This window comes from Botryllus schlosseri, chromosome 1 (assembly GCF_051294905.1).
Source record: "Botryllus schlosseri isolate E-star chromosome 1, Bs_hap1, whole genome shotgun sequence".
Lineage (NCBI taxonomy): Eukaryota > Metazoa > Chordata > Ascidiacea > Stolidobranchia > Styelidae > Botryllus > Botryllus schlosseri.
In genome coordinates this window covers 39,661,600-39,688,416 of record NC_137236.1, presented here as the reverse complement: position 1 = coordinate 39,688,416, position 26,817 = coordinate 39,661,600, and the positions used below count along the sequence as shown (strand labels likewise).

Sequence of the window (26,817 nt, the reverse complement as noted above, 5' to 3'; positions counted from 1 at the left end):
GCGGCTTTCGACACGTAATTCAATTATTATTTTTTGATGACCTTCAACATGCATATTCAATTTACAAATTGACTCCTGATAGTGATCAATGGGGATTTTTTTTGCACAATTTTAATATAGGAGCGTCCTTTGCAATCTGAGCCCCGCAGTACAGATGTGAACAGCATATGAAAATGAAGGGCCCCATACACTAATACCAACTTGGAATCGTGTGCTCCTCACGACAGAAAATTGATTCCGGTACTATTGGGCGATTTCAATATATTTCCACTATATACTGACAATCCTGACGGGAGGTGGAATAACAACAGTTAGGATGCAACAAAGTGACTACTGACAATCGGCCCTCCAGAAGATCAATCATCAATTATGATTTGCATAAGATTTTCGGAAACGCCCACCTCCATGAACTCAACGGGTGAATCTGACCACATGGGCTGAGAAAAGAAAAATGAAATGTTTGGCAGTAATATGTGAAACTACTAATATTATTGACAAAATTCATTCCCGAATCTGAAAACAATTTCACGGCTCGTGCGACCACAATTGGTTCCAGAAATGAGTATAGCTTAGTCCGCAGTTCACCGGAAATGGACGTGGGCAGTTTAACATGAATATTTGGCATCCAGTTAGTTCATTACGACTCCGTCCTGGAATGCGGCTGTGGGCGACATAAGTGATCGAAATGCGGCCGTGAACAGCAAAAAGGTTGGCCATCCCTGATCTAAAGTACCATGTAACAAATCATAGCCCCTGGTGAAAAGTGCAAGCATTAGCAAGAAGCATCATTATAATACACAATGTTAATAGTAATATTATCTCGTCGCAGATCGAATGCATCAGATGCATATTCTACCTTAGATGTCGTGCTTCAGTCGCTGAGGTTTCGTCTCTCGTCAACAATTCTAATTTGAAGAAAGTAACATTGATATACATCCATGAATCTGATATGTTGAAAGGAGACGATCTGAAGAAAGCGCAGACGATTGCAAATGATATCGATACTGAGTTGGAAGTTTTAGAATGTGAGTCATGGTTTGGTTTGGTGTATTATTAGGTATAGGTGTTATATTACGTATATATATAAGTATTGCGATCATTTTGCATGAAATCCCCATTTCACGTAACATGCCTGATGCGTTACTAACGCAACTTGAAAGCTTGTGATTATGACATGCAATGGTGTGACGTAGCGTCGTTACCATGGTTACCTGATAATGCTCGGTAGTAGGGAATAGTAGTGTAATTCGATATTTCGATATTTAGTACGAATAATTGTTTTACGCATGATTTCCCATACGTCGCTGATCGTGAACTTGTTTATGAAGTCTTGTCAATTTTGAAGTAAGACGTCGTTGAAGCGCGTCTTAAAACTACTTTTCACTTGACAATATCAAGAATGCAAAATTCAGTTGCTCAGCATTAAAAAACTGATGTAGAAATAGTATTCAATTGAAACTTCTTGAGTAAGTACACCATTCGCTATAAACTAGTTGAGTACTAGGAAAAAGTAGAAGTACTTCGCAGCTCATAACACCCTAGCTTTTGGGGTTGTGATAAAGATACATAGTGCTTGATGAGGGGGCGATGAGTAAAAAAAATATGGGGACTCGAATATTTTCGTAACCATAGGAGAACATACAGTGTTCTATATGAATTTTTTGCGACATCTGGTGATCATACTGACACCCATTGGTTCTGAAAGTTGCTGACGCGAGTTCCTGAATGATCGTAGGTGCGTTCAAGTGAGACGTTTCTAAAGTAGATTTGGTTGACGGGTCGCTTACTTTTAGAAGTTAACAGAAGATATTTACTTTCCAAATTGCAGTCTTGATATATCATCGCGACTAATGCAAAATGACTAAATACACGCAAGTGAGCAAAATATTGTAAAATATATATTAAGTTATCGCGATACATGGGCTGTTTCACACGAATCCTATGACACTTTCACAGAACATAAACGTCGAAAAATCATCCCGGAACTACTTGCTACTTTTCAAAATCCAAATTTTACGATGTAAGTAGTTTTGTCCAACAACTGTTACAACAAGTAGAAATTAAAGTAATCTAAAATTGAAACGGCTTGATGAAGCGATGCAAGTAGGCAGCACTACTTGAGTACTCTGATAAAGTAGAAGTAATTCGTTACTGACCACCGACACAGAATTAATTCTGGATTTGGATTTGAAATTCTAATCAGTAACAGGATTTGGATTTAACACCAGCGCGTACAAACACCAAAACAAAATTAATTTTGGATTTGGATTTGAAATTCTAATCAGTAACAGGATTTTGATTTTGACCAGCACATACATCATTTAATAACAAGTATTATATATTCTCTAAATTCTTCTCATTTCAGTGTTTCGAGAAGAAGATGCCTGGCAGCTACTCGACGAAGAATTTTCTGAAAGGTGAGTCGATGTTGCGAACTCTGACCGGTTCTAGAAATGAGTGCTGAGATTTATCCTTCCATTCCATGGTCGATTCATTCTCCTACACGGTCAAATTTTTTTTTTAGATCAAATATTATTCTGGTGTCATATAGTGTCGTCATAACGATGTCATACCGTGCATCAAACGAAGCGTCGTTGAAAAAAACATTGTTTATTCTGCTAGAATATAATAGCAATGTCATGCATCCAAGTAAGTAGTGAAATTGGGCAAAATTATTTTTATAATTTGGAAAAAGTACTTGGTTACTGTCAACCTCTTCCGATGTATGACACTAAAGTTGAGCTTCGATATTCATGCGTCACTTCAATGCATGATTACTTTCTGCATTCGACCGACATAGATCTCATTTTCTTGCGAGAAATATTGGATAATAAAAAGTGAGATTTGACGAGATGCTCGCATTATTAACACGGCAAAAGTATAAAAATACTCCATCCGTATTGTTTAGCTGATCAAAGTAAAAAATAGAGTGGATGGTTGGGGTATGTGTTTGCATCGTTTGTATAAACTATCGAAATAATCATTGATTCGACTCGTACAGAAGTTAGAATGATCCCGTCCATTTTTTTTCTCGGATACAAGTTGAAGTATTGTAAATGAAGGTTGAAAATTACTCAAGTATGGGAATATAAAATACGATTATTTGGACGGGTTGTGTCATACTTTTCTTAGGTAATCGCAAGTGACAACTTACTAATTTTTTGTACGTATCGTATGGATCAACGTGTTGTCAAAAATTGCATGCAAGTATACCCAATTTTGTGATTAATAACAGTCAGATTTGGACAACTATAACATTTCCAGCTTTTTCAAATTGTAGTAGAATTAGAACTAGAGTTATACAGTTTTTCCCAAATTGAATTAAATTAAAATGATAGCGACACAGCTCTTTTCCAAATTAGATTAGAATTAGAATGACTGCATTCGCGAAAACTTGGACATTTTCATCATGTCCCGTCATATCAAATCACGGTTCCTGCTCATGAGCATGATAATAGAAAATGTCTGTACAGCAAGCTTGGATCGTTTCGCACTACACTGTTCTCTCAGTAGCATTTACAGGAAAACCAGAAATAATATAAGAATCAAAATGACAGCAACTAAATATTTCACAAATCAGATTCGAATTAGATTACCGGCATTTCACTCTATTTAGTTTAATTAGACAACTAGAATTATCCAATAATCCAAGTGTGATACCAGTACGCTTATCGTCATCTATTTAAGGTAACCTTGATGCAGAAATGCACGACCCTATTTTTATGATATTTCCACTCATACAGATGATCCTAGTGGCACTAAAAAGACACTTTCGACATTGTAATGGAAATGTAAAGTGTCAACAAAGTCCACTAGGATGTACAATTGTACATCGTCGCGGTCAATGCCGCTCCCTGATATATGATATGTTACCTGCAAGTTCATTTTCATGAAAGGCGTGTTCTGATTGATATGTTGCCGTATATGGGATTGTGAGCCGAACATGCTCAAGAATCGTCTTGCAAAAATAGAAATCCACAGTCCATCTTTAGATTAAATCCCTATAATCAGGCCGTGTTATTTTTGGCATTTCAGGAGCCAGATGCCAAAACTGCCAAAAATAAAAATTTGAAAATGCCAAAAATAAGCAATTTTTGGCATAAGCCAAAAATAACACGGCCTGCCAAATAGTGTATTTCGTTCATGGTGTTGTGTTAACAGGACCGCGTTACAAGCGAGAAGAGCGTTTGTGAAAGGCAGGTTTCATAATCTGGGTCCAGCTCACCAATTAGGGGTGAAAGCATGGTGTCTCAAACGGTGTGGACACAGCGAGATTGAACGGCTGACTGCATTTGGTTTACGTCATACTTTCCATTTGTCCAAAGGCAATTTTACGACCATTTTTGACCGGCTTGTCGAGCGCTAGATTTGATAAAACGGGTATCAATGAGAAGCTGCCGCAGTACTGATTAATAAAATATAAATTATATTCTGCTCATGGAACTGGAACCCCCAAAATCAACCACGATTTTTGCATTGTGATCGAGTTGAACATTATGACGCAACAATCTGTCTGGCTATTTCTGAGCTACATAGTCTCGTTTCCCAGACAGTCTTGTTGCGTCGATGTTTTTAAACAAGCCAACTTTCCCAGGACTCTTCCATGCGAGTTGGTAATATTAAAGCCACCTGAAGTGACAAAAGTCCTCCAAAAATATATCGGTAGACTGAAGGAGAAATGATAGTCGGGCTACTAAATAGAATGTGTTGAGAGACAACACAGGAAACTCCTGGAAAAAGATCGGGAAGAAAATTCTTTCCGCGATGAGATCCATGGCACTGGCGTATAGTGATCTCTTTTCATGATGCATGGAAGCCGGTTCGGCCGTCCAAAGATTTTGAAGCTCTGAAAACCTTTTGTGGATGACTGGCAACATTCTTTCCCTCAACGGCTAATGTTGAAGCCGATATTTCCCAGATTCGCTGGGCGAGAAATGAATTTAGGAGAAACTTAGCTGACCTGAGTTTGGAAGCATTGTTACAGTGCAAACGAGTTAGGTCTATTCAACAGCTGTAACAATCAGCTGTTGAGCGTGTTTGTTAGGCTTTTCTTTCTTTTTTTGCTTATTGGCACCGATTCCAATGGATACTGCACATTTTGTGGGTTCGTTTGATATTATTAACCTATGAAATTGTTAGGTTTTTTCTTCTTATTGTTTGTTGGCACTGATTACACGTGGATGCTGCACATTTTGTGGTGTCTTTGGCGTTTTTGTGACTAATTCGAGGCTGAAACTATCTATTTAGAGGACGATGCCAAAACTGCCAAAAATAAAAATCGAAAAATGCCAAAAATAAGTTATTTTTGGCAGTTTTGGCATATGCCAAAAATAACACGGCCTGCCTATAATGCATCCGACTATGAGCCCAGCTCGTTTAGAAAAAGTCCAACTCTATTTTACCCGCTGTAATGACGTAAACGAGCGAACGGTGCATCTCCGTCTGATAATCCGAATAGTTGGCAAACTTGTTTGATTCACTAGGATATGGATTTATTCAGAGGTACTTGTTTTTTCAGTGAGCGTGAGAAAAGGCGGCAGAACCAACAAAGTTAATCATGTACAGAAGCCAACAATTCTTCATCAACAAAATGGAGATTTTCGAGCCGAATGACTGCGTTGCGTTTCAGAATTCAAGCTGACGATTTCGCAGTCGATTGATACAATTGACACGTTACAATGTAATGATGCGGTTTATATTGTGCATTTCACAGTTACGTAACCGGAAAAAGTTGTGCAATTTTAACAACACAAAAACAACATTCCTAGCCGCAAATATCGTTTCGATTCTCGCTTTTTCATCAGATGGTTGTTTTAAGGCGGTAATTACTGATGTAATGGATTTGAACAGAAAAGTTTTTCCACTAGAGCAGACTTGAAGCCGTCATTATATAGGATTTTTTTGCTTTTATCGTGATTGATACGCAAGTTTACAATGGAATAGGTTCATTTCAAAATAGATATCTTCTGTCTTCTATGGTGAATTATTGTCATATTGTGTATTTCGTTGTAGCAACCAATGTTCTCTTTCTAAATCATCATGTCTTAGAATGTCAAAGAATAATTATGCTCGATTTTATTTGTCAAATCAGCAATCGTTGTCCAACTCTAATCAATATTATTAGCCTACTGTTACACTCGTTATCATGTATATTCGTGATCTTACTTTTTCTAGGCCAATATACATTTCATGCAAACTTTCACGATGATTGTAGAAGGTAGTTATGTATATATAAAAGACTAAAATCTCAATATGTGTTAGTGATCAGGTGGTCTTATGGTGTTAAATAATTGAATATGATGTACAAAAAAAAAAAACATGGAAAATGAATAAAAAAAATACTACCAATCCCACATGTATCGTGTATAGTGTGTTGATATTTTTAATGGTTGATTATGATAAAAAAAAATTAATAAAAAATGAATAACTAAGAAAAAATGAACAAAAAAAAACTGTTGTTGAACATAGACGTCTCTAGTAGTGTATGAATCCCAATGTAATATCAAGTACGTAGTATCTTATATATATTCCGTCATCATCTAGTGATCACTTTCCATGTGTTTAGTGTAGTTGACGTCAGGACAAAAATTGAATATTATATTAACCGAGTTTATAATTCCCATTGCCAAGATATTTCATGGCGAATTTTCATCAGAAACCTTGATAGTATTTTGTTGTATAATGACGGTCGCTGCATTTCAAGCTAATGATTTTTCCTGCTTCCATATCGATGTTCCCGTTTTCTGCTACCTTGGTCATTCTAAATGCCTGCACCAAAATATCATTGGCTTAGCCCCCTTAGTGACCCGGTTCAACTAACATACTCAAGTTGATCGATAATCAGACGTTTTCTAAATGTATATTAATCGGATTTTCTGAAAACCGTATAAATGTGATTCAAAGAGCTTCCTGGAGGTACAGAATTTCAAGATACAATTAAATAGTATGTTTATTCTTTCCAATTCTGTACTAGTTGCTGACGATCACCCCTGACGAGTGTCAGCCGAAAGTATTCGGGTTCATCTCAACAGGAATATACTATTAAAATATGATTCATTATTCACTTCTAACAGAATTATTATGATTCACTGCTTGACATTCTATAATTTGTTGTTGTTGACGATTATTACACATTTTGTGATTGATACGAAATACGGTTACCATATTTTGGGAATCTGAAAAGAGGAGACTTTTGTAAAAATTCACATACAGTGCCGGTACTTACAATATGGGAGAAAAATCCGGAAAAAGTGGTAAATTTATTTCTAGTTTGTCGTTGGTTGACTAAAAAAAAAGGTCACCAGGTCGATTCGACTCCTGTTTCAATCACTTTTTATCTTATATATTTCAGTTAATTTTTAACATATGTTTATCCAGATATTTAGGAGCCCTCGGAGGACACGTATGGTAACCCTATGTGAGACAACACTGATAATATCAACAACCCAGGGTTTGATGAATGATTCCCAAGTACTTTCACCTTAGGTTTGGCGTGAAGTGACTGAATTATTGCTGATTGTATATTCCTCATGTAGTGCATTTTCATGTTATGTTATGTGTAGAATTGGTGTGAATAAACAATAATTAGTCATTTGATCTTGACATTTCCGTTGCATTGTCGGGATGTGAGGAGACTCAATCAGTGTATGTTATTAGAGAGAGAAGAGTCTTCATCTTTTCATCCGACCAAAGTACATTAACAGATGGCAATGATGGTGCTACAGAAAATAGGCCCTGTGGATACTCTTCGGTATCAGCTGTATCACCCAGGTATCTCTCCGCATAATAAGCAGACTACGTCCTGGATGCGAAATAGTCAGGTATCAATCAAGCATCATCTGTATCACTTAGATATCAGCTGTATCATAACAGCCCAGTGTTCCTCTATGGCTCCAATAAATGATGGAGATCAGGGTTTGAAGGGGGGTTAGGGTTACGATTGGGGTAAGTGTATCCCAAGGTTGGGGAAGAGGAATATTAGGGTTGGTGAGGGATATTAGACATTTGTGGCAGTCGGATATAGGATTCGAATATGACGACCGATTTTTTTCAAATATTTTCAGATAACTGTAACTTTTGATGCGGATAGTTGTAACTAGATGTAAGATTTGATTACAGGCCAATAGAACAAAGTCTTCAAATTGATAATCAAATACAGACAGCTGACACCTTTAGTTATGAATAGTAGCAGTCTAAAATGCTGGTCAAGAATCCAAGAAAATATAAATCAACTATCCCACTACCATTCAAGAGTAGACAATACTCAAAGGTCAGCCACGTTATCACATTCATTTGCTAAAACATATCAAGTAGCCTATGCCATACTTGTCAGTCTGAACTAACGATATATGATATGAGAACTGATAAAATATATTATGATTAGACGTGAGCTCTCCTCAAGTAAGGTATTCTTGCGGATCTGTGTCTGAAGTTCACAAAATTGAAGGTATTGTTTCAATATCAGTCGCAGAACTGCATTTGTTCTCCAGCTTGACATGTAGTTTTTAAAGCCATAGCTGACGAATGTCATAATAGGGCATGGGCCTACAATCTCCATAATCATCAAAGTTGTTGTTGTGGCAGTCAACAAGTCAAATCCCTCTTTGCACACTTTGTTGCATGACTGACTTTGATGCTACCACAGTAGTTGCATGATACCCTTTCAATCAGCACTATACAGCGGCGCTTTTTCTTCAGCTACTATAAGTCTTCCAGCCGTTCATGATCATAACGAAATATATATCCTGATGACGTTCAACAATGTGATAACTCCATTTTGTGAGAAAGTATCCCCAGTGAGGACTTGGACTCTGCGTCAGCAATCAAATAAGAATATACATACGACATATACAAGTAATTTTCTGGAGTCATATAATTATATTAAATGCATGAATATCATTAAAATTACGCCTTATTGGCGATACAGTGAGGAAGGTTGGTGCGATGACATGCAAAATGAGGTCAAAAACATGCAAAATAAGGTCAGTCGCGACATGCAAAATAAGGTCAGTCACATGCAAAATAAGGTCAGTCGCGACATGCAAAATAAGGTCAGTCCGCACATAAATCCAAATCTATACTCCAATTACAAATCCAACTTTTTTCTGATGAAAAATAAATTCAAATTATCTTTCCTGTATAGTAGCCTAGTTTCAATATTGAAATTCCTTATCTATATTCCAAATCTTAAGATTTTTCAATCAAAATATAATCATGATTATCTTGATCACGAAGTCAGTCGCATGTAGAATATTATTATCGGTCCGCGCATAAATCCAAATCCATACTTCAATTACAAATCCAACTCTTGTTCTTATGAAAAATAAATTCAAAATATCTTTCCTATATAGTAATTTCACGATTGACATTCCCCATCTATGGCCCTTTTCATACCGGGGTTCCGGGAATAACATTTCTCGAAAATGTTTACCGGAACCCCTCTATGTGAACATAACACTGGTTTTTCAGGGCGGTATGAACGCGCTTATTTTCGGAGATTTTTACGGGACCGACTGAGTGTGAACACGAATGGCGCAGCTGGGTTCCCGGAACGCTGTCAATCAAACTTTTAGTTACGGTAACGCGCTGTTCATTCAGGCTGCTTGTATTTCGAGGTCAGCTACCTGCGGCATTTTGATCTTCTTGTGTAATGGTGTTGGGAATGCATTATTCTTGGATATATATTCTGTATGCTCACAATACGTAGTCACTGACTACTAGTCAGCATCTTTTTTCTGTGGTTTTGTCAGGGATATCTAGATTTTCTAGATATCCCTGGGTTTTTTAAACAGAGCACAGCTAAAAAGGTACAACACCATCTCCAAATGATGCAGCATTGGGTGAGTTGCCTGAAAACTTTAAGACTTCAACACTAATTTGGTAGGTGATCTCTACCCTTACCAAATTTGTTATATCAAAGGCAAGTTTCTAACCACGGATATGCTGTGCGTAGGTCAGTCACCGTCGTATATACTCCTACTGTAAAGGGGATTTAGTAACATCTGCTTTGATAGTGGCAGCACAGCAGAGAATGGTGTCCTTAGCTCTGACTCACTAACCAAAGTTCTGACTCACTAACCAAAATTCAAATTGTACCAACGGGCTGGTAAGCCATCGTACATCATCCAAGCCATAATTTGGTTTTCACCTATGCCTTCATTTTCTTGTTACAACCAAGTCATTCCTTTGTTATGGAATGTTAGGCAAGTGTAACTTAATCTGATCTTTTCACAGGTCTAGATGGAGGATACTGATGAAAAAGGTGGAACTGTGCAAGTGTGCATTAAGTTATAGTTCTCTCATGAATAAAATGAAACAGCACAAACACATCTGGTTAAGCAAGAGCATTGTTTATTGAGAAAGTCACACAGGGCATTTCCGACGTCTGGGCCAGCGATACTTGGATCACCACCAGGTCTTGTCTTCATTGCGTATACCATCCTCTGTATCATTCTGGCCTTAGCGGATTGCAGTTTCTGAGAAAAGCCGAACACCGCACCTTCAGTCGACCAAAATCTTTCAACCTTCATGTGTGCTTTGCTAAGTTTCTGAAAAAGCAATTGTGAAATTTAAGGGCAGCAGAAAGGAAATTTATATTACATATTTGAAATTAGCTTTAGCTTATACTCTGTTTGTGTTTCAGGTAAAAGGGTTCATGAGCCAGGGCTGAAAGGGATAGGCTGCGTCATCAGTTATGTATGCTAGTACGGAACCCTCAGGCTCCCAATCATGAAGTCATCCTGAAAAACTTGAATGCGGCAAATGCATGTTTGGTACAAATGTTGCTGTGGTAATTTTTTATCCACCCACAATACTCGGACTTGTACAAAATACTGGAATTTCAAAATGCGCAACTTTAACTAGAACTACAAAAAATTTCAAACTAGCAACTAGAACAGGGGTGGCCAACCTTTTCAGCAAAATCACCACATTCGATTGACGAACTATTCTGCGGGCCACTAGCCGCGCAAATTTTTTCAAGTTGATAAATTAATAATATTGTCACTTGACTATATTGCAAGCCTGCTGTATATCGCTGGCCTCAGTTTGCAAGGACTGGACTATTCGGCACCTGGACATATCGATATCGAAAGCTTCGTCCAACATGCGGCAATCATTTTGTGCCTAGGTTTCATAGTCGACGGTCTTTCTGCGAGCGCAAACGGGAGGTCGCGAATATATATATAGTTAGACTCAATCTGATAGATTAGGTGTTCTTTCATTTTCACAAAGGGGTAACAATATTAAAAGCAAGAAATCGAGTGACAAGATGTTGCGCTAGGCGTGTAGAAAATTTTTACTCTTGATAAATCTATCACAAAGTATTCTGCTTTATTGTGGTGTACAAAGATCTACCAAAATGTGACTGGCTCATAGATCTACCAATGCGTCGGAACTGATATTTCAGTCATCACATCTCAAGTGTTGCGGCCACACTAATCAAATTTTTGATTGGCTTTGCAAGTTCACAATCTGTGCAATCCATTTTTGATAATACTACTAATTTAGGAAATTAACTCGCGGGCCACGGGTTGGCCGGCCCTGAACTAGAACTATCAACTTTTCAAAATCTGCAATTAGAACTAGAACTACTCACTTTCAAATATCCGCAACTAGAACCAGAAACTATTCACTTCTTCAAATCCACAACTAGAACTACTTAGTTCTAGTAACTAAATGAGTAGGTTGATGTACATGTCTGACTACACTACAAAAATATACAAATTTGGTCTCATTTTCAGTAATTTCAGTCTTAAAGGGGCACTGCGCTCTAAAAATGATGTGGTCTCAAATTGAAGGTAAAAACGAACAAATTTTTTTGGCCGCAGCCATTTCCTTCAGAATGCCACCGTAATGGAGCTGCAATTTATTGAAATTTCTACAAGACCAGCTGCCGCGGCTGCTTAACCCGTTACATGGCACGATGTCTTCATCGTCGCACTTGCTCAACGCGATAAGGCATTCACGCAGAGAACGAAACTTAGACACATTTCCTTCATAACATCGGCTGACAACTATCTAAAATTAGTTCTCTGCGTGACTGCCTAATCGCGTCGAGCAAGTGCGACGGTGAAGATATCGTGCCATGTAACGGGTTAAGCAGCCGCGGCAGCTGGTCTTGTAGAAATTTCAATAAATTGCAGCTCCATTACGGTGGCGTTCTGAAGGAAATGGCTGCGGCCAAAAATTTTTGTTCGTTTTTACCTTCAATTTGAGACCACATCATTTTTAGAGCGCAGTGCCCCTTTAATAAGTGAGCAGGGTTGTAACCAAGTCACAAGTCCATCCCACTTCAATAGTTTTGACTAGATTCAAGTCGAGTCATTTCAATTTACCAACTCATCGAGCAGAGCGTCGAGTTCGAGTCATGGTTTTATGACTCGAGTCCAAGTCGTTGTCTTGACTGCTCAGTTTCCAGTTTAAGTATATTTTCCATCTATTTGGGTCTTACTTTTGAGACAGAAAGTAGCCTACTTGGCAAGAACAATTGGTCTTTCAGACTTCTTTTTCTAACATAATGATTCAAGACCAAATTTGTCTGACCTTTTTGTAGTGGTATGCTACGCAAAAACTGGCTGACATTCCGCCATGACAAATATAGAAATATTACTATGCACTAGGGCTGGGCAAAATTGAGTACCTGAGTGATTCGATTCTGAATCACTTATTACGCTTCGAGTCGAGTATCATCATGATGACATCACAACACAATGTACCATGCCAAAATTCAAATGTGTAGGCTACATTTTATGCCACCATAAAGAACATAACGCTTATTGTCCGTCACATTAAAGATACTTTAATGTTTTTTCGACCATACCGTTTTCATTGCACTGCTTGACAGTGTAATGTGATGGTCATGACTTCGGAAATGTGTTATTTCCAGCAACGTTCGTAGCTTTGTACTATATCTCGTATGTTGCGACACGGCCAATCAAGGTTTCAAGGCTTACTCAGTTGAAAATAGTATCAAAACTACAGTATAATTCTCGTTAGTAAACCAACTTTCAGTATAATTTCAGTACTCGAAAAGTAGTATTTTACTACTCGACTCGAATCAATAAAGTTAATCCTCGATTCAGATTCGAGTACTCGAATCATTGTGGCTAGCCCTACTAGGCACCAGAATTATTTTTATTAAAATCAGCTTGTGACAGTTACCTTCTTAAAATACATCTGATGTTTACCTGGATTTATAAACGATTGGCTTCATTGGCTAGCCTCCAAAGAGCGACAGCTACTCAGCAAGCAAGAGAAATTGAGTTCGTATAATTTGCTGGCTGCTTTTCGTTATGGTCTCGAAGCTCGTCGCAGAGTATACCAAATGTTTCTCTCACGGATTTCTCGAATTCCCTGGTTTCTCTGTACAGTGTACATACGATTAGATTTACCCAAACCATTATACAGCAATCACCAAGATAAACTGACTTTGTTGTACGCAGATGTGATCGGTGGTTCTTTTCATTCCAGGACTCTATCCTCTTTGCTGGCTTTCAGTTTCTGCTCTCAGCTTCGGTTGATAATATACAAGCCAGAAACATGCTCGGGCTCTATTACTGATACTGGTATATTGAGTATAGAGCCCCATACACATCGAGAAGGCATATCCGCAACATCCCATAGCTAAAAGTTGGAGCCAACTTCTCCCCATCTCACGAATATGCCTATCCCTCATCGTTTTCCACAAGCATATTACAACTGGAACACCCCACAGACATGGTTTCGTAACTATCAACACTTACGGAGAATCGCGTTCATACTGGCCATAATTTCCCGCGAATTTACCGAAAAAACGACCTGTATGAACAAAAGTTCGCGGTAACTCTAAATAGGTATGAACGCGCTCTTTTCCCGGAACTGTTTCGGTAATTTTTTCTCTATGTGAACATCGCCTGTTTCGGAACGTGTTCCCGAAAGAGTTTCGTAAATCCGGTATGAAAAGGGCCTATATCCTAAATCTGAAGATGTTTCAACAAAATGTAATCAGACGATTATTACAATTACGAGAGGTGAGTCGCATGTAGAATATAAAGAGTCCGCGTATAAATCCAAATGTTTACTTAAAATCCTACTGTTTTCTTATGCCACTGACCTTATTCTGCAATCTGCATCTGGCGACTGACCGTATTTCGCATGCGACTGACCTTATTTTGCATGTGACTGATCTTATTCTTCATGTCGCGACTGACCTTATTTTGCATGCGACTGACCTTATTTTGTATGTGACTGACCTTATTTTGCATGTCGCGACTGACCTTATTTTGCATGCGACTGACCTTATTTTGCATGTGACTGATCTTATTCTGCATGTCGCGGCGACTGACCTTATTTTGCATGCGACTGACCTTATTTTGCATGTGACTGATCTTATTCTGCATGTCGCGACTGACCTTATTTTGCATGCGACTGACCTTATTTTGCATGTGACTGACCTTATTTTGCATGTCGCGACTGACCTTGTTTTGCATGCGACTGACCTTATTTTGCATGTGGCTGATCTTATTCTGCATGTCGCGACTGACCTTGTTTTGCATGCGACTGACCTTATTTTGCATGTGACTGACCTTATATTTTGCATGTGACTGATCTTATTCTGCATGTCGCGACTGACCTTATTTTGCATGTGACTGACCTTATTCTGCATGTCGCGACTGACCTTATTTTGCATGCGACTGACCTTATTTTGCATGTAACTGACCTTAATCTGCATGTCGCGATCGACCTTATTTTTGCATGCGACTGACCTTATTTTGCATGTGACTGTCCTTATTCTGCGTGTAGCGACTTATTGCGACCTTATTTTGCATATCATCAAGGGGCCTGGCTGCCCATCCATCAAGTCTCTGCTGAAGAGATTCGGTGTCCTAAACATAGAAGATATTCGGAAACTATAAATCGCCACGTTTACGTATCAGTTCCACTGCGGTCGTTGCCCCGAATATTTCAATGACTTCTTTACCTCGGATTCAAAAGCGCACAAGTACAACACACGCGCGTCCAAATATCATATAATCGACCGAAAAGATCATCGCTCTATCAAATATGCCGGACCTGATGTGTGGAACAGTATTCCGCCGGCCATCCGACAGTCGACGAGCATGTTCACATTCAAGTCGAAATACAAGCAATTACTAAATAAATACAGACCATCCTCAAGATTACCGGACCACAACTGACCTATCGATCTCGATTTCCATGACATGCCGCCTTGTTTCTTGTCGCTTTCCTTTTCTATACTATCTTTTCTACTTTCATTCAGTGTGCATGCCTTATTTTTAACATCGCCTAGGCCAAGGTGGGTGTCTGATTCCATAGACTACTCCAAGTCGCTTCGACATCTTCCTGTCTTTTCATAGTATCGCCTTTTTGTGGTGTATTGAACTGATAAAATTGCTACTAAACCGATGATGATGTCTGTCTCATGCAAAATAAGGTCAGACACATGCAAAATAAGGTCAGCCGCGACATGCAAAATAAGGTCAGTCACATGCAAAATAAGGTCAGTAGCGACAAGCAAAATAAGGTCAGTCACATGCAAAATAAGGTCAGCCGCATGCAAAATAAGGTCAGTCGCGACATGAGAAATAAGGTCAGTCTCATGCAAAATAAGGTCAGTGGCATGCGAAATAGGGTCAGTCGCGACATGCAGATCAATCAATCAATCATTGGTTTATTAGCAATTTTATCAGTTCAATACACCACAAAAAATGCGATACAATGAAAAGAAAGGAAGATGTCGAAGCGACTAGGAGTTGTCTATGGAATCGGACACCCATCTTGGCCTAGGCGATGTAAAGAGGAGGCATGCACACTGAATGAAAGTAAAGAAGATAGTATAGAAAAAAGGAAGCGACAAGAAATAGGGCGGCATGTCATGGGAAGCGAGATCGATAGGTCAGTCGTGGTCCGGTAATCTTGAGGATGGACTGTATTTATTTAGTAGTAATTGCTTGTATTTCGACTTGAATGTGGACATGCTCGTCGACTGCCGGATGGCCGGCGGGATACTGTTCCACACATCAGGTCTGGCATATTTGATAAAGCGATGATCTTTTCGGTCGATCATATGATATTTGGACGACGTGGACGCGCGTGTGTTGTACCTGTGCGCTTTTGATTCAGAGGTAAAGAAGTCATTGAAGTATTCGGGGCAACGACCGCAGTGAAACTGATACATAAACTTGGCGATTTCTAGTTTCCGCATATCTTCTATGTTTAGGACGCCGAATCTCTTCAGCAGCGACTTATTGGATGGGCAGCCAGGCCCCTTTGGGACCCTAGCTATGATTAGGAGTACTTTATGCTGAAGTTTCTGCAGTGGCTTGAGTGCAGTTTTACTGGCAGCCCCCCAACAGAGGATGCCATAATGTACCTTCGATTGGATTAAGGATTTAAAGAGTATCAGAAGAATCCATGCTGGCATGAAGCGCCCAAGGCTGTAGAACAGGCCGCACTTCGGTGATAATTTAGTTTCTAGGGACTGAATATGACTCTTCCAGGACATGTTCGAGTCCAGTAAAACCCCGAGATATTTGGCATTATCTGTGTTGGAAACGGGCTGACCAGCGATATTAACGGTTAGGTTATTTTTTGAATTTACTGTCAGCAATTGGGTTTTCGAGGCGTTTATGAAAAGGTTGTTCTGGGCCGTCCACTCATGGACTTTAGGCATTTGGTCACCAGTCAGGGCATCCAGCTCTGCCGTAGAAGATGCGGAAGAGAGGAGGTGAGTATCATCAGCGAACAGTGTGGTGTTCAAGGAGGAGGTTTCAAAAATGTCGTTGACATATAAGGTGAAGAGGACCGGTCCAAGTACTGAGCCTTGGGGCACACCACAGGTCACCAGGTGAGGAGAGGACAAGGTGTTTGAGATCGCAACCATTTGTTGGCGTCCAGTGAGGTAACTTTTCATGAGCTCAAGTTGTGGGCCCCGAAGTCCGTAACGCGCCAATTTCGAGATGAGAATTTTATGATCCACGCAGTCAAACGCTTTTTTTAGATCGAGAAAAATGCTACATCCCACATTTCGCTTCTCTGAGATATCATAATACTGCTCGGCCACTGTTAGGAGGGCATGTGCGGTTTGGTGTTTGTTTCGGAAGCCAAATTGTTGAGGGGAAATGATAAACATTTTGGCGAGGAATAAGGACAGGCGGGAGAGGAGCAACTTTTCGAATACAACCCCGATGCATGGGAGAACGGATATCGGACGGTAGTTGGTGACATTAGTTCTATCCCCAGCTTTGTGTACAGGCACTACTCTGGCTTTTTTTAGATAGCTTGGGTAGACTCCATTTTCGATCATGAAGTTGAAAAAATGGGCCATATATTGACCGATATGCAGGCTTATCATTTTTAAAAACCATGATGGGATTTGGTCATAGCCGACGGCCTTGTGCGATTTCAGTTTGTGGATGGCTACTTCTACTTCGTATTTGGTCGTAGGTTCAAGCACAATTGACTGGGATATCGATCTCACCTCTGACCTGGCCGACACAGGTTTTGTAATAGAAAAAGCAATATTAGGGCCTACGCCTACAAAAATATTCATTGAAGTGATTCGCGATGGCCGTCGGGTCTGAAAGTTTGTTTCCGGTATCCGAATTCACAATTTCCGAAACAGACTTATGGCCTTTTTTCCGATGTAGGAGAGAGTTAAGTCCTGACCATGTTTTTCGAGTGTCCTTTTTGTTTCTGTTGAAAAATCTCTCATTGTACTTTGCTTTTACCTTGGAAATGAGATGCACGGTGCGATTCCTGAAACGTCGAAATCTTTCTCGTTCATCTTCTGGGCAGTTCTTCGTGTCTATTCGGTTATGCCACCGGTTACGTTTACGGATAAGTTGAATCAGCTTTGTGGCCATCCATGGATTTCGCTTCAATTTTCTTTGACTTCTCGAAAGGCACTGTAGAGGTGCAAATTGTTCCAGCAGTGATTTGATAGCAGACCTCTACAAATTTTTCGTCAAAGTTGTTTATCGAGATGTGGGGGATGGCTGATGTTTTAAATTGATTGAATGCGGCATCATCGAGCGCTTCTTCGTCCACTAACTCTCGTCGTCTGCAGAGGTGATTTGTTTCGGGGGGTGTCCTTTGTTGTTCTTGTGACAGAAAACCAATATGGTTGTGGTCACTGATTTTTGCCGAAATGACAAATGGAATGATTTCCATGTCGCGCGAGTTGGTATATATGTGGTCGATCAAAGTCTTTGACTTATCGGTTATGCGTGTAGGCTCGGTGATCATTTGGTAGAGACCGGCGGATTTGACGGCGTTGGAGTATGCGTTGCCTTTGTGTTTTAGAAGGTTTATGTTAATATCTCCCGCAATGAAACACATCTTTTTGCAGAATAATGTCAGTGGCATAAGAAAAAAGTAGGATTTGAAGTAAATATTTGGATTTATACGCGGACTCTTAATATTCTACATGCGACTCACCCCGTAATCGTAAGAATCGTCTGACCTTATTTTGCATGTTTTTGACCTTATTTTGCATGTCATCGCACCAACCCTGTAGATTAAATCCAAAATTCCAAAACAGTTACAACGAAACGCGAACCTATTCAACTCCTCCTTACACTTCCACTCCTTCAGCACTGCAGTGTTGCCAGGTTATTTTACAACAACAAGCAAAAAAATCTGAAAAACAAGCCCAAATAAAGCGAATTTTCAGCTGAGACAAGCCCAACAACAAGCAGCAATTTTTGCATAACATTGTATTTACAATTACATTTTCTTCAATTTAATTGACGGAATCAATCATCCAGAACCACTAAGCCATTATAAACTGAACCTGATAGTTGTTTCTTGTGAAGCCATGGTATGTTCAAGTAAATTTGATTTCAATTGAAGAATTGTGAAAAACAACTTTAAGGTGATTCTAGTTAGGGCTGGGCACAATGATTCGAGTCGAGCAGTAAAAAGTGATTTTTTTCGAGGAATAGAATTATACGCTCCTGGCAACTGAAAGGTACTATTTTCCACTGAGTAATCATTGAAACCTAGATTGGCCGTGTTGCAGCATACGAGACGTAGTACAAAGCTACGAACGTTAATGGAAATAACACATTTCCGAATTCATGATCATATCCGACAATAATGCCAAGAAGTCCAATGAAATCGGTATGGTCAAAAAAATACCAAAGTATCCTTAATGTGATGGATAACAGGCATTATGTTCTTTGTGGTGCCATAAAAGTAAAGATAACTAAGGTTATCTAATTTATCTAAAATGATAGGTAGATATTTGAACTTTGACATAGAACATTATGTTGTGACGTCATAATGAGGGATACTCGAATACTCGACTCGACTCGAAGCATAATACGTGATTCAGAATCGAAACACTCAGGTCTCAGGTACACGATTTTGCCCAGCCCTAATTATGGTGCTTTTCCATATTATTTAAACGAGAGACCATTAAACAAGTTGAAAGTCAACGCCAAGGAGTGCTGATCAGTGCGTTAGTGATGCTCTTGAGCAATGTTCCCTCTAATTTTTCACGAGTCTGCGCAAATACGCCAACTCACTGCGCAGGCCCTTGGACAGCAGTGCGCAACCAGGCCCCCTATAGGGTGATAAACCCCAGACCCCCCCTCGGCCTACACGCTTTTCGCTGCTACTAGTCATCTATGTTCGGTCTTCGTTTAGTGGGCGTTCCGGCTAAACGCGCGAAATTTTATCTATAATTCATGATCAAATCGGTCAATATCATCGGGAATTTGCGTATATATTGCTATCAATTTTTATCCTGTCTCTGCTCACGTAATCAGATTTACCGGTTAACCTGATTGAGTGAGATGTGTTGGAAAAGGTAGGACCCCTAAATAATAATTGAATATCTTCGGGCGTAGGCCTACCCGTTGGTATAATGACTTACTTACTTGATGCTATTTCGTGACCTCCAATCTGCTATGTCAAAAGATATTGAAATCGCCCAAACGTACTAAACTAAAAGACGTACACCATTTCAAATTGGTATTTCTTCTTTGAAGAAGTTGCATAAATTTCCAAAAACATACTCCATGATTTATGTTAATTCACGATTTGATTTCAATAATTTGCGGCCCCTTCGAGCTCGGGGGGTCTGGGTGCGGCAGTTACGGTCCTGTGCTTAAAACCAGACGTGCGTGTATCCATTCAAGTCACATGATTTATTGATAGAATCACAGTACAACATTTACATTTAGTTCTATTGCATGGCACCAAATAATCTCATTATGAGTGAAGAAGGGGAACTGCGCTCTGAACATGATGTGGTTTTGACTTGACGCTCGGCCATTGAGGGCATTTTTTTTCAGAAAGCCACCGCGTTTGGGCTGTAACTGAAATATTTTCGGGATATGCACCATAGCACACGTGCGAATCTGTGGGATCGCAAAGGGCTAAGACGCATTCATGCGCAATAACGATAAATCTAGACATCATGGATATCGCACGTGTGCTGTGGCGCGTATTTTGAGGGTGTTTTGGCTTCAGTTCGAGTGCGGTGCCTTTCTGAAAAAAATGAGTGCTTCCAAAATTGTTCACAAATTTATCTCAAATTTAAGACCCCGTCGTATCTAGATCGCAATCTCCCTTTACATTTAATCCTTATTTTCCCGTCTGTCCTTTTTAGCTCTCCAATGGTTGTATACATTGTCCAGGTCAATGGCATCGTCTGTATTCAGTTTTGACTTTATGCGCATCAGCTGGTCCAAATGAGCCACTTGAAGACGATTTCTCGATGCTGTTTTGATCCGATTCATTAAACTAAAGCCTCTTTCGCAATCCGCACTGGATGCTTGAAATGTAGCACAAATATCCACAAGCTGTGAGACGTGCTTCAGCTCCTCGCATTTTGGTGTCGCAGCCACCATATCGGAAAATGTTCCGATCGATCCTTGTTTCAATTTTTGCTTCATAACATATTTGAAATCAGGATATTCATCGTTGTAACACGAGAAATTGTCAATTGATTGTGAGCCTCACAGCTCACTAGTGCCCTCTCTGGGGAGATGTTCCCCCTCGTGTCTTTATAGACACTTGTTGAAGATTAGTCGGTTCAAGTGAACTAAGCGCCGTAAATATAGACGGCCCCAGTGTCAAACACTGAATTGTGGGTGTGTGGTAAGAGCGTTAACGTTTCACTTTAATGAGATGTGTGCTGTACATGAACATTGAAAATAAGGGTTTTAAATTCACTAGATCTCATATGGAGCAGGTGAAATATCCACCATGCCTATCCATCGCACGGAGACATATAGGAGAGAACCGTCTAGTGACGCGCTGTCAAGAAAAAACGGCATTTCCTCACAAAAGACGGCAGATACCCGACAACCTGCACATACCGTACCATTTGACTGACGCAGGCCGTCAATTAAGGACATACAATCTATTGCGCTTGGTACCGTCAGGGGCAGTACACAAATGTCGCACGAATAAATACCACAAGCATTTCCGATGAGACACCTGAACAAAATATACCAAACGCCAGGTTACAGATCCGTGAGAATAACTAACTTGCAGGAACGGTATAACACCATGACGCCCAAGAGCACCATGACCAGCAGAGTCGGCTCAAGTTCATCAGCACCGGCTGAAAAGCCTGCAGGGTTACTGACGAGATCTGGGGTAATAACATACCAGTCGCCCACTGCACCCGTAACCACGAATATTACCACTGAACCCGCGACTGCGTCTCTCGATCAAGGACGTAGAGGTATACTCTTGAGTGGGGACGGTCAATAGGCCAACCTAAATTGGCGACGACTGCATATCTGCCGCGACTTCGTTACCTGTGCGTCAAATTTCGAGAGAGAAAACTGTGAGGACAGGAACTATACTGCGGGCGGAAAGTCCCGGACCAACGACTTATAACTAGGGTAACAGTACCTGTAAGGGTCAGTAGGGTTGCAACGACCATTACTACAACCCTGGGTCCTCTACCTGAACCGGCCAGTTCCGAAAAAATTAAGCCAGTCATACCCACTAGCATAACGATGGCCAGACCAAAACAACCCGACCTATTTAAATTAACGGGAAGAACAGGGACTGCTGATGGATGGACAACCGGCCGTAATGGGACCACTTTGAACACAACAAGGGCGTGGATCCCTCAGGAAACAACAATATTCGACCAACAAACGATAATCGACTCCGTTAACACCATCATAGTCACAACGACAGATGACACAATTCCTGAGAACGAGTAAACAACGCTTATACCCACAGAAAATACCACAAGTTTGCTGTTGAGATCAGTTACAACGACTCATCCACAATTTCCTGCAATAAGTGGAATGTCAAACCCGGTGTCAAAATTGCGGGAACGAAAAATGTTCGAAATCACTCGGATAAATGAGCCCTATGCGCGACCGATTCGTGTAATTGATCAGCTCCTGAAAACGATACCACGCCGCAATGAGGTGCCTGACACAACACAGGTGGCAAGAAGAAACGCAACAAACCAATAATACGTCACAAACGAGAATTACTTCAACACCGGGGCAGACTACCATACCCTAGAGCAGGGTCGAAAGGTAAATACCAAATTGACAACGTTAATTTCGTCAGGAGATGGCAAAAACGAACCGACAATAAAGGGCCATAAGGATGACACGAAAATCTGGACGCTAACTGCGAACAGAATATTTTCAACGATCAGATCAGAAAGAGAGAGAGAGAGAGAGAGAGTCTTTATTTTCATCGAACCAAAATACATAACAAGCGGCAGTGATGGTGGTACAGAAAATATGCGTGCACAGTATTCGGTATTAGATAGGAATGATCGATAAGACCGTGAAGGTCATCTAGTCTGATCACACCAGCATCAAACAGGTACACTTGACTCTGAACAGTCTGGCTGTAAAGAAATGTTTAGTTAAAGGAAAATAGAAAAAAAATTAAACAACGGTGGCAAATGATCAATGAAGCAATGTCTGGGCGAGGTAGGGCAACAGTGTTAGTGTAACGACAAGAGGTGATCAAGTAGGGCTTTTTTGAATCTATTATAAGGCAATTCACGGATATGTGGTGGTAATGCATTCCAGATGATAGGTCCCGAGTAGTCGATAGATCTCTTAGTTAGGTTGCTATTGGGTGGGGGTAAGTAGATGTTTCCTTTAGACGAGGATCTCGTGTAATGGGAATGGACATGTTTAGCAGGTATGAAAAAGTCATCAAACACAGGAGGCAGACTATTGGAAAAATATTTGTGAACAACTTTTGATACTTCGAAGCGATATAGTTCATCAACTCGCAAAATTCGATGCTTACGGTAGTAAGGCGATAAATTGGTACGTAAAGGTACAGATGAGAAACCACAGAAGCGAGAATGACTATCCTCAACGAACACAGCACATCACGTAACGCTGAGAATATCGAGTTGACCCAAAGTGAATTTGATTTTTGCGAAGAATTACATAATCTAAGAAGGATTGAACCTTAGTTACACGGTGAGAAAAACTTTTGTTTAGGCACACAATGAAGAAGGGTTGAAAGACCCGCTGAATAGTTATTCTATAATTTTCGTAATAAGTATGTCCGTCATTACATTATTGACATATACGGCTTATAAGAGGTACTGTAAGAGCAAGAATAAAAGGTATCTTCGAAAAATTACTACACGAAATAACCAGAAAGCTTGTACAAGTACAACAGCTATTACGTTACAGGAAAAATCCAAGTAGGTAATGACAAAAGGATGTGTTTGTGTGAATTGTATGAACAGTATGCACGCTGCAAGGCGTGCAGTATGTATGTATGTGTAATTTAATTTAATTGCATAAATACCAGCAAGAAAAACTGGTATCGTAGGACTTAAGATTGCTATGATTGAATGGTTCCTTCTGGTCAAATAGTAGAGCGTTTAAAAACAATAAATAGAATAAAATAAAGGGACATGTACTAAAACAGACTGCCGATTTAGTTTGATGGAAGCCTGAATTCCTAATAAGAAATTAAAAGTGAATCAAGGCTGGCTGTGTGCACGAATAATATGTTAGCTGTTTTATTACGGATTTAGCACAGTGATCTTCAACCGTGTGTTCCATACACCCTATGGCAGGGGTGGGCAAACTACGGCCCGCGGGCCGCATGCGGCCCTCCACACCGTTCTGTGCGGCCCGCAAGAGCCTAAAGAAACTTATTCAAAATATTGATAAAATGCGTACTAAAAATCAAATTAATGCTGGGACTTGATTACACTTTTTCTTAGTATATTTCACCATGATAATTCTAAGGCAGTGGTTCTCAAACTGCGGACGCGTGAAAGCAACTAATGGGGAGCGCGAAACCGAGCTCAACTGAAAACTTTTTTCGCGCTCCGCGCGATCTACATGCCATTCATTTTCATTGCTATGTATTCAGTCTGATTTTCACATTTCAAAATCTCTCATCCACAGTCGTAACCTTCACTGCCATTTACCTATCCGGTAAGTTTACTAGCATCCTGGTTGCGTTTTGTGATATGACGATAGGGGGAGGGGGGCGCGAACTCTTTTACCATCATAAAGGGGAAGCGTGTCTTAAAAGTTTGAGAACCACTGTTCTAAGGTAAATAGGACTACTTCCTATATATTATCTTTACGTTTAATTTCTGGCGCGACAGCCCGTTCTCAAAGCCCACGAAGTTTGAAAGGTTTCAACTGCTAAACATCACAGAAATCCTAAACGAGATTGACATAATTCGGATCACTAGTGTGATTTCAGATTGGCCACTCCGGTTTTAATCATTTCGGTGATGTGCTTATAAAAAACGATTCGCGCGTGTCTTAGGTAGATTCGTTCTCTGTATGCGTAGAATTAGGGTATTTTATTTATATTTCATCTGCACATAGTAGAAGCGTGTTTGAATCTAATATGGTTATTATGCTGTCAGCATTGTGTGTCCTGGACAAATTTTTGACAAATCGGTTATTGAGGTCGACCAGCCTATGAAGTCTTGCCACCGTTTCTGACGCGTGTACGATATCAATCATCGAAGCAATGTTTGGTTTGCTTCAAATAAGCATATATATTATCTCCATGTCTCACTATATAATCAAATACCAATATTGCGTTTTGGTTTATAATCCCGATTTTATATACTGCGGCCCGCGAATGGATTCAGATGTTGAATGCGGCCCACGAGCTCAAAAGTTTGCCCACCCCTGCCCTAGGGTGTACCAAAAGTTTGAAAGGGTGTACCACTCAGATGGGGTGTACAGGGGTGTACCAGATCCGAATTAAATTAGACCGATGACTAGCTATCACAACATTCAGGCAACTTTATGCTTCAGACATGTTGGCCGGGTGTGCAATATGATACAATGTTCATATCAGCTGTCCATAGCTTGTAAGTTACATTCTTTTTGTGATATCATAACCAAATGTTTTTGAGTTTCTCCCCCATATTTAAACGTTGGTTGCGGACTAATTGGCTCCTTCTGGATTAGAACAGGATGAAATTGACATATGTTCCGCATGCAATATCTGTCCTATAATGATTCTTGAGGAAACCATGCACAGAGAGAGCTCAGAGATAGTGAATTGGTTCTATCTGCGAGGTGCTTATAAATAAGCGTAGGGTACATCATTACAGGATCGTAGACAGAGTGTCGCAGGGAGTGGCATTTGAAAACCACTGTACTGGAAGGTGGTCCGTAACCTCTAGCCCTAATTAGTATTAAGCATTGTAAATAAGTTGCAGCCTTGTTTATCCTCATTTCAGCGGACCAAAGATGGCCAACCTGCAGACGTACGGTCGCATGCACCCGTTGAACAATAATTATGCGGCATGTGTTGGCACCGTCAATATGTCATTTGGATTAACGAATATTCATTAGGAGATTTTAAACTTAACATTTTTTCGCGCTTCGCACGATTCAGGGTGGCTTGGAATTTTCGTTTTTAATATGGTAGTGTAATCTGAGTCCCGCCGTATAAATGTGATCCGCAGAGGAAAATGATCCACCCCCTACAGAAGTGAGTGCCTCACGAACGAAGGTTTTGTTGTTACGTTTGCCGATTCCAATGTATATTTCGACTATGATTACAATATTAATAAGGGGTCACAAATAACAACAAAGTGCATACTAGAAACCTGAGGATACATCATTATAAACTTGTGCGCAAAATTTTCTAAGACCATCAGCTCTATCGTTTAATCTGATAACGTAGGCTCAAATGCATAAATAATTGACAGTAATATATAACACGACCAATATTATCGACGAAATAAATTTTACAAGCGTCATTTTTTTCATGGATTTATACTCGCTATTTTGGTGCATAGATATTCCGCCTACGGGGATGTTCTGCTACTACAATTAAAACGTTTTATATGCAAGGCATGTCCCAAGAAATGAGTTGTGGCCCAGAACACCTCGAGCGTTCTCCGCAATGCGAAATTCTCGGTAGCTGATTTCTGACTTTAAAGTACAGGCGAACGCAGTGCCAGCTTTCTGTAAAGACACCGGAAATCGCATTTGCCATGCAAGCGGTGATGAATGGAAGTACTGTTGAACTGCCATGAAAGAGTTTAGAATGGTTATTATTGATTTTGTGGTATTCGTGGTGTTCGCCGACCACTATAACTATTTACACCAGGCCGATATTCTTCATTTTCATTCCGTAACTACCGACTTATGGCACTGCCCACTTCGGGATTCTTTTTGTAAGACACCTCTTGCGCATATGATGTGCCACGGGGGAGCCTAGATAAACCAACACGGCTTAGGAATTCTGAAGTCAACCTTGGACGAACTTAGACCCTCAAGCCATCGATGTTGGGGTTTTAATAGAACTATACCAGGAATAACCCGCGTTATGTCGACCCTAACTCAAATTTGGATTGCG

At 40.1% G+C, this 26,817-nt stretch overlaps 1 protein-coding gene and 2 long non-coding RNA genes across 5 annotated transcripts in view; 2 read left to right on the top strand and 1 right to left on the bottom strand.

Annotated features, from left to right (window-relative positions):
• The window catches only part of LOC145436402 (uncharacterized), a 493,503-nt gene that overhangs the window by 312,690 nt on the left and 153,996 nt on the right, over nucleotides 1-26,817 (top strand). Inside the window, exons 11-13 of one of the 3 annotated variants that reach the window (XM_080313767.1) lie at nucleotides 830-1,025; nucleotides 2,366-2,417; nucleotides 3,133-3,768. In XM_080313767.1, the coding sequence (XP_080169893.1) occupies nucleotides 830-1,025; nucleotides 2,366-2,417; nucleotides 3,133-3,136 (252 nt within the window). In that variant the 3' untranslated portion in view covers nucleotides 3,137-3,768. Of the gene's footprint in view, nucleotides 1-829; nucleotides 1,026-2,365; nucleotides 2,418-3,132; nucleotides 3,769-26,817 lie in introns of those variants that run through there. The other 2 variants (XM_080313751.1, XM_080313759.1) reach the window with 2 other exon arrangements.
• On the top strand, nucleotides 9,408-10,295 carry LOC145449623 (uncharacterized). The gene is made up of 3 exons (XR_013918312.1): nucleotides 9,408-9,702; nucleotides 9,760-9,839; nucleotides 10,234-10,295. It is a non-coding gene; the product is annotated as an uncharacterized LOC145449623 (long non-coding RNA).
• Nucleotides 10,329-13,945, bottom strand: LOC145449615 (uncharacterized). Its single transcript, XR_013918310.1, has 3 exons — nucleotides 13,429-13,945; nucleotides 13,188-13,362; nucleotides 10,329-10,547 (listed from the first exon to the last, which is right to left on the bottom strand). It is a non-coding gene; the product is annotated as an uncharacterized LOC145449615 (long non-coding RNA).